The sequence below is a fragment of the Rhinoraja longicauda genome, chromosome 11 (assembly GCF_053455715.1).
Source record: "Rhinoraja longicauda isolate Sanriku21f chromosome 11, sRhiLon1.1, whole genome shotgun sequence".
Lineage (NCBI taxonomy): Eukaryota > Metazoa > Chordata > Chondrichthyes > Rajiformes > Arhynchobatidae > Rhinoraja > Rhinoraja longicauda.
This window is the reverse complement of record NC_135963.1, coordinates 7,542,179-7,558,774: the sequence shown is the minus strand read 5'-3', so window position 1 is coordinate 7,558,774 and position 16,596 is coordinate 7,542,179. Positions and strand designations below refer to the sequence as shown.

Here is a 16,596-nt window from a genome sequence, read left to right as displayed (position 1 = left end):
TTCGTGAACTGCCAAGCCTGCCAAGAGCCTGAGAGGAAAACAAAAGCGGCACTAAAGGAATGGAGAAGAGGAACGGAGTGGAAGGCAGCAGTGGCAACAGCACTGAGCCAATGTCCCCGACGCCAGGTAACCCAGCATTGTTAACATTCTTTCTCCTCTGTTTTGACTCTCAACGAGTTCAGTTCTGTACCTTTCTCCCATCCCTCTAGTTTCCCCCGCCCTGACTCTCAGCACGATGAAGCGTCTCGACCCGGAACGTCACCCGTTCCTTCTCTCCAGAGATGCTGCCTGACCCGCTGAGTTACTCCAGCATTTTGTGTCCGTCTTCGGTGTAAAACCAGCGCCTGCAGTTCCTTCCGACACGTGTTTAGTTTTATTGTCACGTGCACCGACCGAGGTACAGTGAAAAGCTTTCGTTGTTGCGTGCCGTCCAGTCAGCGGAAAGACTGTACACGATTACAATCAGGCCGTCCACAGTGTGCAGATGTGTAAATAAAGGGAATAACGTTTAGTGCAAGATGAAAAATAGCCTGAGCTGCTCCAATGTAGTGGATGGCAGCTCAGCACCACTGTCTAGTTGCTGATAGGATGGTTCAGTTGCCCGATAGCATCTGGGAAGAAATATCCCTGAATCTGGAGGGCTGCCTTAAACAGGCCCTTCTTAAACAGCCCTGAAATAGCTGTTTGGATACTTATAACAGGCATGCAGTGGCTGATTAAGTTCAATAAATGATAGGAGAATTAGGGCATTCGGCCCATCAATTCTACTCTGCCATTCAATCGTGGCTGATCTATCTCTCCCCCCTAAACCCATTCTCCTACCTTCTCCCCATAACCTCGGACACCCGTACTAACCAAGAGTCTGTCTATCTCTGCCTTAAAGGTATCCACTGACGGCCTCCACGGCCTTCTGTGGCAATGAATTCCACAGATTCACCACCCTCTGACTAAAGAAATTTCTCCTCATCTCCTTCCTAAAGGACCGTCCTTTAATTCTGAGGCCGTGACCTCTAGTCCCAGACTCTCCGACTAGTGGAAACATCCTCTCCACATCTATCCAAGCCTTTCACTATTCTGTATGTTTGGATGAGATCCCCCCTCATTCTTCTAAATTCCAGTCATCATAGGTCAACCTACTCATTCTTGGAATCATTCTTGTAATCCTCCTCTGGACCCTCTCCAGAGCCAGCACATCCTTCCTCAGACAGGGTGCCCAAAATTGCTCACAATATTCGAAATGCGGCCTTAACCAGCGCCTTATAGAGCCTCAGCTTTACATCCCTGTTTTTGTATCCAATACCATCTATATATGTATATATATACACATATCAATGTCTTTTTAGTTTAGTTTAGAGATACAGCACGGAAACAGGCCCTTTGGCCCACTGGGTCCGCGCCGACCAGCGATCCCCGCACATTAACACCATCCTACACCCACCAGGGACAAGTTTTACACTTACCAAGCCAATTAACCTACAAACCTGTACGTCTTTAGGGTGTGGGAGGAAACCGAAGATCTCGGTAGAAAACCCACGCAGGTCACGGGGGGAACGTACAAACTCCGTACAGACGGCGCCCGTAGTCAGGATCGAACCTGGGTCTCCGGCGCTGCATTCACTGTAAGGCAGCAACTCTACCGCTGCGCCACCGTGCCCGCCCATGTCTTGTCAGAAAATCGAGTCTATTTTCCATGGGAAGCTAGTGGAAGTAAACGGTTATCATCTGGCAGAGATAGAGCCAGATGGATCCCTATCACAGCTGCTGGACCCACACAGGATGCTGAGTTGGTACATTGAGCTTGTGGCACATTTACTCTCACCCACATTTCCAAACGTTCTTTTACAGCCATTTTAAAAGATATATATATATATTTATTTTAATTCCACTTTTCAGTTTAGTTTCACTATTCCGTTTATTAGAAACATTTGTACATTGTTCAGACTGCACAGCCAATCTATCATTGTCCCTAACTTGACTGCGTCAGAGATTATGATCTGCGCCTCCCTCTCTCCGTTTAATCCTTCCCCCCCTCCTCTATCCTCATCTGCTCCTTAAATGCATTCATTTTGACAGTACACCCATTCCCTAGTCATAATAAATTCCACAGCCTCCCAATTCTTGTCTAGGTAAGGTAGCTCCTAAAATCTCGGACTCATGAAAGGCTAAAGGTGGTAGGAATCTGGAGCTCCCAAAATCTCGTTTTGTGTTCATAAAGTCATAAGGTCGTAAGGAATAGGAGTAGAATTGGGCCATTCGGCCCATCAAATCCACTCCTCCATTCAATCATGGCTGATCTATCTCTCCCTCCTAACCCCATTCTCCTGCCTTCTCCCCATAACCTCTGACAACCATACTAATCAATAATCTATCTATCTCTGCCTTAAAAATATCCACTAACTTGGCCTCCACAGCCTTCTGTGGCAAAGAATTCAACAGATTCACCACCCTCTGACTAAAGACATTTCTCCTCGTATCTGTCCTAAAAAAACCTCCTTTAATTCTGAGGCTGTGCCCTCTGGTCCTAGACTCTTCCACTAGTGAAGGCATCCTCTCCACATCCACTCTATCCAGGCCTCATAGAAACATAGAAAATAGATGCAGGAGGAGGCCATTCGGCTCATTGTGATCATGGCTGATCGTCCACAATCAGTAACCCGTGCCTGACCTCTCCCCATATCCCCTGATTCCGCTAGCCCCCAGAGCTCTATCTAACTCTCTCTTAAATCCATCCAGTGATTTGGCTTCCACTGCCCTCTGTGGCAGAGAATTCCACAAATTCACAACTCTCTGGGTGAAAAAGTTCCTTCTCACCTCAGTTTTAAATGGCCTCCCCTTTATTCTAAGACTGTGGCCAGGGCCGTCTTAACGCATGGGCCTGATGGGCACTTGGCCGGGGGCCCACGAGCATAGGGGCCCCATGCTGATCTGTGTATGTTAAGTGACTTGCAATAAATAAATACTACTTTTAAAATGTAGGTTCAATAAGTGCTTTTTTCGCAACATTTTCCATCCCTAAGTGCTTCTCACAGCGATCTGTAAGCGCTTTTCGCAACAATGTAGCACCCTAAGTCCATCGCTAAGTGCTTTTCGGTAAGTGCTTTTCGCCGGCACGACAGGGGGGGGCTGGTAGGGAAAGGGGGGTGGGGGAGAGTAACGGTAGGGGCCCCAGTACACTGCTTTGCCCGGGGGCCCATAATGCTGTAAAAACGGCCCTGACTGTGGCCCCTGGTTCTGGACTCCCCCAACATTGGGAACATTTTTCCTGCATCTAGCTTGTCCAGTCCTTGCACAATTTTATACGTTTCTATAAGATCCCCTCTCATCCTTCTAAACTCCAGTGAATACAAGCCTAGTCTTTTCAATCTTTCCTCACATGACAGTCAGCAACGATCTTGCGTCAGCTGCTCTTTGTCGTGGTATTGCTTGCAAGCTGAATTCTCTACATCTATCCCATGAAGCTCCTTCATCAGCTACCCTTCCATCTTAGGCACAAGCCTGCTTGATCCGATGGTGGAACTCCTCAGGTGTCGAGGCATCCGTTGGCTCGAATGGTGAAAGGGCTGGATAGAGTGGATGTGGAGAGGATGTTTCCACTAGTGGGAGAGACTAAGACCAGAGGTCAGTGCCTCGGAATTAAAGGACTGTCCTCTTAGGAAAGAGATGAGGAGGAATTTCTTTAGTCAGAGGGTGGAATTCTTTGCCACAGAAGGCTGTGGAGGCAAAGTCAATGGGTATTTTTTAAGGCAGAGATAGATAGATTCTTGATCAGTATGGGTGTCAGAGGTTATGGGGAGAAGGCAGGAGAATGGGGTTAGGAGGGAGAGATAGATCAGCCGTGATTGAATGGCGGAGCAGACTTGATGGTCCGAATGGCCTAATTCTGCTCCTTAGATTTTTTTTTTAGAGATACAGTGCAGAAACAGGCCCTTCGGCCCACCGGGTCCGTGCTGCCCAGCGATCCCCGCACATTAACACCATCCTACACCCACTAGGGACAATTGTTACATTTGCCCAGCCAATTAACCTACAAACCTGTACGGCTTTGGAGTGTGGGAGGAAGCCGAAGATCTCGGAGAAAACCCACGCAGGTCGCGGGGAGAACGTACAAACTCCGTACAGTACAGCACCCGTAGTCAGGATCGATCCTGGGTCTCCGGCGCTGCATTCGCTGTAAGGCAGCAACTCTACCGCTGCGCCACCGTGCCGCCCTCCTCTCACCTCTGAGCTCGTGGCGTTAGATTTGGTTGTTCATTCAGCAAGTATGACAGAGCATAGCCTTTAGGGGACTGAAAGGACGCGTCCAGTGAAGCTGGCTACCTTTAGAACCTGGTATGGTCACTCTATCACGCGAATCACAGAGGAGTCAGCAACTCTACCGCTGCGCCACTGTGCTGCAATGCTACTGAGTTTTATAATCCAGCAATGTATATTATATCACTCTTTCACTTTATCAGGTGGCCTGATTATTGAAATGGTCTGCTGATCTGCAGCTGGGAGGTAATGAATTGCTGAGTTATGACCCCACAGAGCATGACATAGCAGTTGAACACAAACGAGCTGGAACTCGACCCAGCAAGCTTGGCTGTTACTGCCTGCTCTTTAAATGTTCTGAGTCAGGGGCGCCACAGTGCCACAGTGGCACAGCGGTAGAGTTGCTGCCTTACAGCGCCGGAGACCCGGGTTCGATCCTGACTGCGGGCGCTGTCTGTACGGCGTTTGTACGTTCTCCCCGTGACCCGCGTGGGTTTTCACAGGGTGCTCCGGTTTCCTCCCACACTCCAAGAACGTGCAGATTTGTGCCTTAATTGGCTTCGTTAAGAATTGTTCCTCGTGTGCGGGAATAGTGTTAGTGTATGGGGATCGCTGGTCGATGTGGACTCGATGGGCCGAAGGGCCTGTTTCCATACTGTATCTCTGAACCAAACTAAAAATAAAAGCTAAAGATAGAATAGACAGTCAGAACCTTTATCCCAGGGCAGAAATGTCAAAGGCCAGAGAGGACGGAGTTAAGGTCAGAGGGGCACCATTTAAAGGAGACTAGACCAAGTGGACCCGTTGGGCCCAAACCACTCCTGCATTGGTACAGTACCCTCTCCTTCCCCCTCCCCCCCCACCCTCCCCTTCCCCTTCCCACTTCCCCTTCCCACTCCCCCCTTCCCACTCCCCCCTTCCCACTCCCCCTTCCCACTCCTACATTGGTGCAGTACCCTCTCCTTCCCCACCCTCCCCTTCCCCTTCCCACTTCCCCTTCCCACTTCCCCTTCCCACTTCCCCTTCCCACTTCCCCTTCCCACTTCCCCTTCCCACTTCCCCTTCCCACTTCCCCTTCCCACTCCCCCCTTCCCACTCCCCCCTTCCCACTCCTGCATTGGTACAGTACCCTCTCCTTCCCCCCTCCCCCCCACCCTCCCCTTCCCCTTCAACTTCCCTTCCCACTTCCCCTTCCCAACTCCCCTTCCACTGCCCTTCCAGCTTCCCCGTCCCCTCCCTTCCCACTCCCCCACCCCACCCCCCCCAGCCCCACTTCCCCACCCCCTCCCCCCCACCCTCCCCTTCCCACTTCCCCTTCCCACTCCCCCCTTCCCACTCCTGCATTGGTACAGTACCCTCTCCTTCCCCCCTCCCCCCCACCCTCCCCTTCCCCTTCCCACTTCCCCTTCCCACTTCCCCTTCCCACTTCCCCTTCCCACTCCCCCCTTCCCACTCCTGCATTGGTGCAGTACCCTCTCCTTCCCCCCTCCCCCCCACCCTCCCCTTCCCACTCCCCCCTTCCCCTCCCCCCTTGGAATATGGACATGGATTAGGTGCAGGCAGGTAAAGGTTTTGGTCTCGGCATCATCAACTTTAATAATATAACACCGATTTCAATTAAACTTCTTCCATGATGTTTGGCACCAACATTTTGGGCCGAAGGGCCTGTTCCTGTGCTGTACTGTGTTCTCCGTATGTTCTATGGTACTAATCTACAAAGTGCCTAAGATAGACACAAAGCGCTGGAGTAACTCAGCGGGTCAGGCAGCATCTCCGGAGAAAAGGACGGGGTGACGTTTTGGGTTGGGACCCTCTTTCAGACTGTAAGTAGAGAGTTGGAGGGGGGGGGGGAACAAGAGGTAAGAAAAGGACAAAACAAATCAGGGCCGGCACAGACGACCAAGGAAGGGTGGAGGTGAATTGCCTAACTGATTTTAGTTTTGTGCATTCTGGAGCTGATGAGAAAGAAGGTTGATTCCCGGAATGGCGGGACTGTCGTATGTTGAAAGACTGGAGCGACTAGGCTTGTATACACTGGAATTTAGAAGGATGAGAGGGGATCTTATCGAAACGTATAAGATTAATAAGGGGTTGGACACGTTAGAGGCAGGAAACATGTTCCCAATGTTGGGGGAGTCCAGAACAAGGGGCCACAGTTTAAGAATAAGGGGTAGGCCATTTAGTAGAACGGAAATGAGGAAAAACTTTTTCAGTCAGAGAGTTGTAAATCTGTGCAATTCTCTGCCTCAGAAGGCAGTGGAGGCCAGTTCTCTGAATGCATTCAAGAGAGAGCTAGATAGAGCTCTTAAGGATAGCGGAGTCAGGGGGTATGGGGAGAAGGCAGGAACGGGGTACTGATTGAGAATGATCAGCCATGATCACATTGAATGGCGGTGCTGCCTCGAAGGGCCGAATGGCCTACCCCTGCACCTATTGTCTATTGTCTATCGTCTACAGGCTGGCTTGCTGCTCAAATTGTCCCTCCACGGCTGGTGGGTGTTGGAGTAAGGGACTTATTGTGATGGCACTGTTGTTGAGTAGCCCAGCACATGTACAGACATGTGGTAGAGTGGATGTGGAGAGGATGTTTCCACCAGCGGGAGAGTCCAGGACCAGAGGTCTTGGCCTCACAATTAAATGGACATTCCTTGAGGAAGGAGATGGGGAGGAATTTCTTCAGTCAGAGGGCAGTGAATCTGTGGAATTCATTGCCACAGAAGGCTGTGGAGGCCAAGCCAATGGATATTTTTAAGGCAAAGATAGACAGATTCTTAACCGGTACTTGTGCCAGGGGTTATGGGGAGAAGGCAGGAGAATGGGGTTGAGAGGGGAAGATAGATCAGCCATGATTGAATGACGAAGTAGACTTGATGGGCCGAATGGGTTTTCCCATTTTCTCATCCACTTCGTACACACTAAGGGCAATTTTACAAAGGGTAATTCCCCCTACAATTTACCTTCTGTGTGACCTTGATACACAACCCTGCAACACAGTGGTGCAGCGGTAGAGTTGCTGCCTTACAGCGCATCCAGCAACAGAGACCAGGGTTCGATCCTGACTACGGGCGCTGTCTGTACGAAGTTTGTACGTTCTCCCCGTGCCTGTGTGGGTTTTCGCCGAAAAACTTTGGTTTCCTCCCACACTCCAAAGAAGTACAGATTTGTAGAAATGTAAAAATTGTCCCTGGTTGAGTTTAGTTTAGGAATGTGTAGAAAGGAACTGCAGATGCTGGTTTAAACCGAAGATGGACACAAAAAGCTGGAGTGACTTCGGCGGGACAGGCAGCATCTCTGGAGAGGAATGGGTGACGTTTCGGGTCGAGACCCTTCTTCAGACTAGTTAGGTAAAAGGGAAACGGGAGATATAGATGATGATTTAGAGAGATAAAGGACTATGAATGAAAGATATGAAAAAAAGTAACGATGATAAAGGAAACAGCCCATTGTTAGCTGTTGTTGGGTGAGAACGAGAAGCTGGTGTGACTTGGGTGGGGGAAGGATAGAGAGAGAGAGGGAATGCCGGGGTTACTTGAAGATAGAGAAATCAATATTCATACCACTGGGCTGTAAGCTGCCCAAGCGAAATATGAGACACTGTTCCTCCAATTTGCGTTTACCTAGGACAGAAAGGTCTGTGTGGGAATGGGAAGGGGAATTAAAGTATTTGGCAATCGGGAGATTCCCAATCCAAAATGTTTAGCACTTTAATTTCCAGTGTGGAAATAGGCCCTTCAGCCCACCGAGTCAGCACCAACCAGCAATCCCCGCACACTAACACTATCCTACACACACTAGGGACAAGTTATATAAGAAAATAACTGCAGATGCTGGTACAAATCAAAGGTATTTATTCACAAAATGCTGGAGTAACTCAGCAGGTCAGGCAGCATCTCGGGCGAGAAGGAATGGGTGACGTTTCGGGTCGAGACCCTTCTTCAGACTGATGTCAGGGGGGCGGGACAAAGGAAGGATATAGGTGGAGGCAGGAAGATAGAGGGAGATCTGTGAAGGAGGAGGGGAAGGGAGGGACAGAGGAACTATCTAAAGTTGGAGAAGTCGATGTTCATACCACTGGGCTGCAAGCTGCCCAGGCGAAATATGAGGTGCTGTTCCTCCAATTTCCGGTGGGCCTCACTATGGCACTGGAGGAGGCCCATGACAGAAAGGTCAGACTGGGAGTGGGAGGGGGAGTTGAAGTGCTCGGCCACCGGGAGATCAGTTTGGTCAATGCGGACCGAGCGCAGGTGTTGAGCGAAGCGATCGCCGAGCCTGCGCTTGGTTTCGCCGATGTAAATAAGTTGACCTAGGGACAAGTTACATTCATACCAAGCCAATTAACCTATAAACCTGTACGTCCTAGGAGTGTGGGAGGAAACCGGAGCACCCGGAGAAAACCCACATGGTCACAAGGAGAAGGTACAAAATCCATACAAAAAGGCAGCACCCATAGACAGGATCGAACCCGGGTTTCTGGCGCTGCGAGGCAGCAACTCTACCGCTGCCATCCTGGGATGTGGCCGGGCATTTTGCCGGATCCCTGGTTCACCTTTAATTCTTTGGAACTTGCTAAAGCTCCCACCACTTGCTGCTGTTGGTTCAGAGTGACACACACACACACACACACACTGCACCGCAAAGGTGATTAACTGGATGTTAAGTGCACTGAGACATGTGATGATGTGCACATAAAAGCAAAGGCTTTCTCGCCATCCTTCACACACCCACACTGCCACAACAATCGTAAACCCCTGCAGCCAGCAAAGTCTGACTGCAGAGTTGTCAGGGTTAGCTGCATCGACATCAAAGATACTAGAGGAGCCAGATGGACCACTCCGTCGAAATCGCCCACACTGAAGTGCAGTACGCAGAGAGCGTAACGGCCGCCATTTTAGTAGGCGAAACCCGCCGCTCGCAGTGTAATCGGTGTTTTTGGGGGACAGTGCGTGTGATGATACCATTAAAATGCAGAATACATCTCGTCTATCAATTCACAGATTTTTGTTATTTTTCTTTTGAAATGTTTCTGCATGTTTCTGCCTACTAAAATGGCGTCATGACGTACTACGGTTTTTAGGGTCGGGTGGTCTATAGACAATAGGCAATAGACAATAGGCAATATCTTGCTCTGCTCTGTTATCTTTGATTGAGATACACAACTTGCTGCCTTTTTACGATCTTAAAGCCAGGCTTTGCTCTACCCCCACCTGCCTTTTCCTGCTTTCTCTCCCGCCCCACCCCACCCCACCCCATGCTACAATCAGTCTGAAGAAAGATGTTGACAGACGCAAAATGCTGGAGTAACTCAGCGGGACAGGCGGCATCTCTGGACAGAAGGAATGGGTGACGTTTCGGGTCCAGACCGTCCTTCAGGCGCAGATAGAGTGGATGTGGAGAGGATGTTTCCACTAGTGGGAGAGTCCAGGACCAGAGGGCACAGCCATAGAATTAAAGGACGCATCTTTGGAATGGAGATAAGGAGGAATTTCTTTAGCCTGAGGGTGGTGAGTCTGTGGAATTTATTGCCACAGGCGGCTGTGGAGGGCAAGTCATTGGGGACTTTTAATGTGGAGTTTGACAGGTTCGTGATTGGTACGGGAGTCAGGGGTTATGGGGAGATGGCAGGAGAATGGTGTTGAGAGGGAAAAATAGATCAGCCACGATTGAACGGCAGAGCAGGCTTGATGGGCCGAATGGCCTAACTCTGCTGTTATGTCATATGGTCTTATGTGATGGTTTGTAGGTTAATTGGCTTGGTGCAAATGTAAAAAATTCAAAAAGTGTGTGTAGGATAGTGTTAGTGTGCAGGGATTGCTGGACTCATTGGGCCGAATGGCTTGTGTCCGCACTGTATCTTTAAACTGAACTAAACTAGACTGAGGCATCATCAGCCCCTGTTCTCCAGAGATGCTGCCTGACCCGCCGAGTTGCTCCAGCACTTTGTGCTTCTATTTGTAAAACCCGCACCTGCAGTTCCTTGTGTCTATACTTTACTTTTGTTGTTTTTATGTTTGAAATAATCTTGCAGGGTTAAGGTTATTACCCAAATAACTTCAGAGGATTGCTAGCTGTACTGTGTTGGAATCTAAAGGAAATTCCAGATGAGAACATGAGTAACACAGAATAGAGTGGCCAGTCCAGCGGAGCTATGTTCTGTTTGTTAGTAATGTTTTTGTCTCCATTCACTGTGTTTTTATCCATTTAAATTTTTTCTTCATAAAATCACACACAGTGCAGGTGGGTAGATTGTGACATTGTTGGGGACAAGATGACTCGACAATCCTTCTTCACTTCGACTCCGAGATAAATACAGTGTGGAAACAGGCCCTTCGGCCCGTCGGATCTTTGCTGGCTGTCAGCGACTCTTCAACGCACAAGAGGGTGGCAGCCATACGGGACGCGCTGCCAGAGGAGGTAGAGGCATAGAAACTTTCAGCCTTGGCCCAACTTGCCCACGCCGGCCCACACCCACATGCCCCAGCTACAACAGTAATGGAGTAGTTGAGGCAGAAACTATAACAACATTGCCCCGAGTGGGTGTAGGATGGTGCTAATGTGCGGGGATCGCTGGTCGGCGCAGACCGGGTAGGCCGAAGAGCCTGTTTCTGAATTGTATCTCTAAACTACACCAAACATTTAAAATACATTTGGACGGGTTCATGGATAGGAAAGGTTTTTATAGACAATAAATAGACAATAGACAATAGACAATAGGTGCAGGAGGAGGCCATTCGGCCCTTCGAGCCAGCACTGCCATTCAATGTGATCATGGCTGATCATTCTCAATCAGTACCCCGTTCCCACCTTCTCCCCATACCCCCTGACTCCGCTATCCTTAAGAGCTCTATCTAGCTCTCTCTTGAATGCATTCAGAGAATTGGCCTCCACTGCCTTCTGAGGTAGAGAATTCCACAGATTCACAACTAGAGGGATACGGGCCAAACGTAGGCAGGTGGGACTAGTGTAGATGGGGCACCCTGGTAAGTGTGGGCAGGTTAGGCTGGAAGGCCTGATTCCATGCTCTATGGCTCTATAATACTCTATAACTGCTGCCTACATTCCCATCAACCTCCGCCATATTGCACCACTCACCTGCCTGTACACTGGGGGGGGACCAATTATCCTATCAACCTGCACATGTTTCGGGAAGAACCTGGAAGGAACCCTACTCAGTCACAGGGAGGACGTGCAAACTCCACACGGGCAGTGGGGAGGTCAGGATTGAACCATGGCCATCCGAGCAGTCAGGCAGCAGCTCTGCCGGTTGCCAACATGGAGCTTTGGTGACTCTTTGCCACCCTACATTTAAGACAGATGAGTCCTCGGTTCAACTGGACACTCTGCATTGATCCTGTACTCTGTATCTTCCCCTTTGCTCTATCTGTAGTACTGGAGTATGAGCGGATTGTACATCTGATATGGTATATCGGACCTGTTTGGATAGCGTGCAAAATCAAGCTTTCTACTGTACCTGACAATAATAAACCTAACCTAACCTAACCTAACATAACAGAACATAACATAACATAACATAACATAACATAGTAAGGCATAGAGGTGCAGCGGTAGAGTTGCTGCCTTACAGCGCTAGTTCGATCCTGACTACAAGTGCTTGTCTTTACAGAGTTTGTACGTTCTCCCTCTGACCACGTGGGTTTTCTCCAGGTTCTCTGGTTTCCTCTCACACTCCGAAGACGTGCAGGTTTGCAGGTTAATTGGCTTCTGTGAAATTGTAAATTGTTGCTAGTGTGTGGGTTAGGGCTCGTGCACGGGGATCGCTGGACGGTGTGGACCCGGTGGGCCGAAGGGCCTGTTTCGGCGGCAGTATCTCTAAACTAAATAACATAATCTAACCTTACATACATTAACCTAACATAAGAGGTTGCCAGAGGTGTGAGGAGTAGGCAGGAGAATGGGGTTAGGAGGGAGAGGGAGATCAGCCATGATTGAATGACTTGATGGGCCGAATGGCCTAATTCCTATTGGAATTCCTATTGGGTAGACCTGTAGTTTTGGTCAGAGACCAGAGGCAATTCTTGAGCCAGTACTGATTAGAAATAAGAGCTGAAAATGCCATGGTAACCCTTTCTCGCAACTCAATATGATGACGGATTTCAAAAGTAGAACGTACTTGCAGGTGCATTTGAGTCAGAACGGATATTCTGACGCAAGATTGGTAGGGAAATGGTGAGCAAGCATTTTAGAGTTCATATGTGCAAGTCTGTGCAAGTTATTGCAGAAGGGATAGACACAAAATGCTGGAGTAACTCAGCGGGACAGGATGAATGGGTGACCCATCTTGGGTCTCGACCCGAAACGTCACCCATTCCTTCTCCCCAGAGACGCTGCCTGTCCCGCTGAGTTACTCCAGCTTTTTCTGTCGATCTTTGGTTTAAAACCAGCATCTGCAGTTCATTCCTACACATGGGTTAGTTATATCTGCTTATAAATTTCAGATTCTATGCTCATGACTGATTTTCATTCTTTAAAGACTATTTGGAATTTACGACAAGGGATGACACTTTGAAATGTATAGGGTGCCGTGGGAGGTACGCATTGAAGGCACAAAGCTTTTATAAAGCTTTCTGTATGTGCTAAACTAATCTGGATCCGAACAGCCCCTCCAGGTGAGACAGACATTCACCTGCACTGTCTAAGTCCGCCTAAACCTGCCTGATCTCCCGGTTGCTTAACACTTTAACTCCCCCTCCCATTCCCGCCCGCACTGTCCTTTCTGTCCTGGGTCTCCTCCATTGACAGAGTGAGGCCCAGAGTAAATTGGAGGAGCAGCACCTCATATTTCGCTTGGGCATCTTACACCCCAGCGGTAAGTACATTGACTTCCCCAACTTCAAATAACCCTTGCTTTCCCTCTCTCTCCATCCCTCCCCCTTCCCAGTTCTCCCACCAGCCTTAGTGTCTCCGACTACATTTTTATCTCTGTTTGCTTTGATGTCACCTTCTCCCAGCCAACAATGGTCTATTCTGTGTTGGAAGCAACTGCAGATGCTGGTTTAAACCGAAGGTAGACACAAAATGCTGGAGTAACTCAGCGGGACGGGCAGCATCTCTGGAGAGAAGGAATGGGTGACGTTTCGGGTCGAGACCCTTCTTCAGACTGATGTCAGGGGAGCGGGCGGTACAGAGATAGAATATTGTAGGAGACAGTAAGACTGTTGTTGGAGGGCAGGAGGAATCTCGAAGGGGCAGCAGGCCGCATCCCTGGAGAGAAGGAATGGGTGACGTTTCGGGTCGAGACCCTACATTTTCCTTGATATCCATCCCCTTTGTCCTATTTTCACACCTGACACTCCCTTGTCTATATATCTCCCTTCCCCTCGACCCGAAACGTCACCCATTCCTTCTCTCCAGAGATGCTGCCTGTCCCGCTGAGTTACTCCAGCATTTTGTGACTGTCCTCCTCGTCCACCCTTGTCTATTGTGTTCATTGTGTGCTCGGTATGACCTCTGTGCTCCTGCTTCTAGCCTTATTCACACCTTTCGCCTTTTCATCTCGGGCCTTTGTTCAACCATCTGCCTATCCACAAACCCCCCCTCCCCCCACCACTCACCTTTAGCTACCTGCCATTGGCCAGGCTTTGCCCTGCCCTTCCTCACTTCCAGCCTCCCCCCCCCACCCCCTCCCCACCACAATCAGTCTGAAGAAGGACCTCGACCCGAAACGTCACGCATCCATGTTCTCCAGAGATGCTGCCTGACCCGTTGAGTTACTCCAGCACTTTGTGTCTTTTTTTCTGGAGTCAAACCTCCTTTTATTATCCTACGGGTCGGGTTTCTCTACTGGTTCAAATGTGGCGGATGAAGACTCTGCCCCTGAAGACCTAGACTGGCGATACCGATCCAAATGCAGGCTTGGAGGTTTAATAGTGCTAAAACGGTCGCAAGCTCCATGAAGATTATCCAGAGAGTGAAGATTTTCACCCGGAGAGCAGCGAAACAGTGGAATTCCCTGCCACCGAAGGCAGTGGAGGACCAATTCACTGGATGTATTCAAGAGAGAGTTAGCTTTAGCTCTTCGGGCTAACGGAATCAAGGGATATGGGGAGAAAGCAGGTACTAATTTTGGATGTGGATCGCAAAATGCTGAAGTAACCCAGCTGGACAGGCAGCATCACCGGAGAGAAGGAATGGGTGACGTTTGCGGGTCGAGGCCCTTGGATGATCAGCCATGATCATGTTGAATGCTGGCTCGAAGTGCCAATTGGCCTACTCCTGCACCTATTTATGGGGAGCAAAGCAGGAACTGGGTACTGATTCTGGATGATCAGCCAAAGGGCCGAATGGCTCAAAGGGCCGAATGGCTCAACGGGCCGAATGGCACCTATCTTCTATGTTTCTGAGATAATAATAAATTGTAAAAGAATGTAACTGAATGAGGGGTGGTGACAGATGGGAGCAACAAAGGGTGGGGAGGTGGTCCATTAGGGGGAGAGGGGACAAGAAACAGGGTCATAGTGGGTTGGTGAGGGGGGGGGGGGGGGGGGGTAAGGTGGGATGAAGGGTGCGTGAGAGGGGCCCAGGATGGAAAGGAGGAGAGAGAAAGGGACAGAAGAGACGAGGGATATCTGAGGATTCAACGCTACTCAAAGGGCAGCACAGTGGAGCAAGGGCGGCTTGGTGGCACAGCGATAGAGTTGCTGCCTGACAGCCCCAGAGACCCGGGTTCGATTCTGTACGGAGTTTGTACGTTCTCCCCGTGACCTACATGAGTTTTCTCCGCGATCTTCGGCTTTCTCCCACGCTCCTAAGACGTACACGGCGGCGCAGCGGTAGAGTTGCTGCTTTACAGCGAATGCAGCGCCGGAGACTCAGGTTCGATCCTGACTACGGGTGCTGCACTGTAAGGAGTTTGTACGTTCTCCCCGTGACCTGCGTGGGTTTTCTCCGAGATCTTCGGTTTCCTCCCACACTCCAAAGACGTACAGGTATGTAGGTTAATTGGCTGTGTAAAAATGTAAAAAAATTGTCCCTAGTGGGTGTAGGATAGTGTTAATGTATGGGGATCGTTGGGCGGCACGGACTTGGTGGGCCGAAAAGGCCTGTTTCCGGCTGTATATATATGATATATGATATATGATATGATACAGGTCTGTTGGTTAATTCGGCTGGGTGTATGTGTAAATTGTCCCTAGTGTGCGTAGGATAGTATTGATGTGCGCGGATCGCTGGTCGGTGGGCCGAAGGGCCTGTTTCCGCGCGGTATCTCTACATTAAACTAAAAGAAGAGGTTTGGATTGTGAAACAAGAGGAAGGAATATAGGTGGGAGGGAAGAGGGGGAGTAGAGAAATGGGTACGAGTTCACAGGGAAGAGAAGGGGGTGGGTAGGGGGAGGGGGTGGAATGAGGGGGTTGGGTGTGTTTTGGTAACTCACGCAAAATTGGAGAATCTAATACTCATACCTTTGTGTTGTAATCTACCCTAGTGGAATATGACGTAACATAGAAACAGAAAAAATAGATGCAGGAGGAGGCCATTCGGCCCTTCAAGCCAGCACCGCCATTCATTGTGATCATGGCTGATCATCTACAATCAGTAACCCGTGCCTGCCTTCTCCCCGTATCCCTTGATTCCACTAGCCCCTAGAGCTCTATCTAACTCTCTCTTAAATCCATCCAGTGATTTGGCCTCCACGGCCCTCTGTGGCAGAGAATTCCACAAATTCACAACTCTCTGGGTGAAAAAGTTTTGTCTCGCCTTAGTTTTAAATGGCCTCTCTTTTATTCTTAGACTGTGGCCCCGGTTCTGGACTCCCCCAACATTGGGAACATTTTTCCTGCAGCTAGCTTGTCCAGTCCTTTCATAATTTTATATGTCTCTGTAAGGTCCCCTCTCATCATTTTAAACTCCAATGAATACAAGCCCAGTCTTTCCAATCATTCCTCATGTGACAGTCCCGCCATCCCGGGAATTAACTTGGTGAACCTACGCTGCACTGCCTCAATAGCAAGGATGTCCTTCCTCAAATTAGGAGGCCAAAACTGCACACAATACTCCAGATGTGGTCCACTCCAGATGTGGTCTCACCAGGGCCCTGTACAACTGCAGAAGGACCTATACTCAAATCCCCTCGTTATGAAGGCCAACATTCCATTAGCTTTCTTCACTGCCTGCTGTACCTGCACGCTTACTTTCAGTGATTGGTGTACAAGGACACCCAGGTCTCGTTGCACTTCCCCTTTACCTAATCTGACACCATTGAGACAATAATCTGCCTCCTTGTTTGTGCCACCAAAGTGGATAACCTCGGTGTTGTTGCTGCAGTCTGAAGAAGGATCCCAATTTGAAATGTCACCTAGCCATGTTCTCCAGAGATGATGGGTTACTCC

General features: G+C 49.5%; 1 protein-coding gene across 1 annotated transcript in view; it reads left to right on the top strand.

Annotated features, from left to right (window-relative positions):
* Nucleotides 1–6: 6 nt before the first annotated feature.
* Nucleotides 7–16,596, top strand: part of LOC144598025 (uncharacterized) — a 222,304-nt gene continuing 205,714 nt past the window's right edge. Inside the window, exon 1 of the mRNA XM_078407898.1 lies at nt 7–126. Coding sequence (XP_078264024.1) covers nt 60–126 — 67 coding nt within the window. The 5' untranslated portion in view covers nt 7–59. The remainder of the gene's footprint in view (nt 127–16,596) is intronic.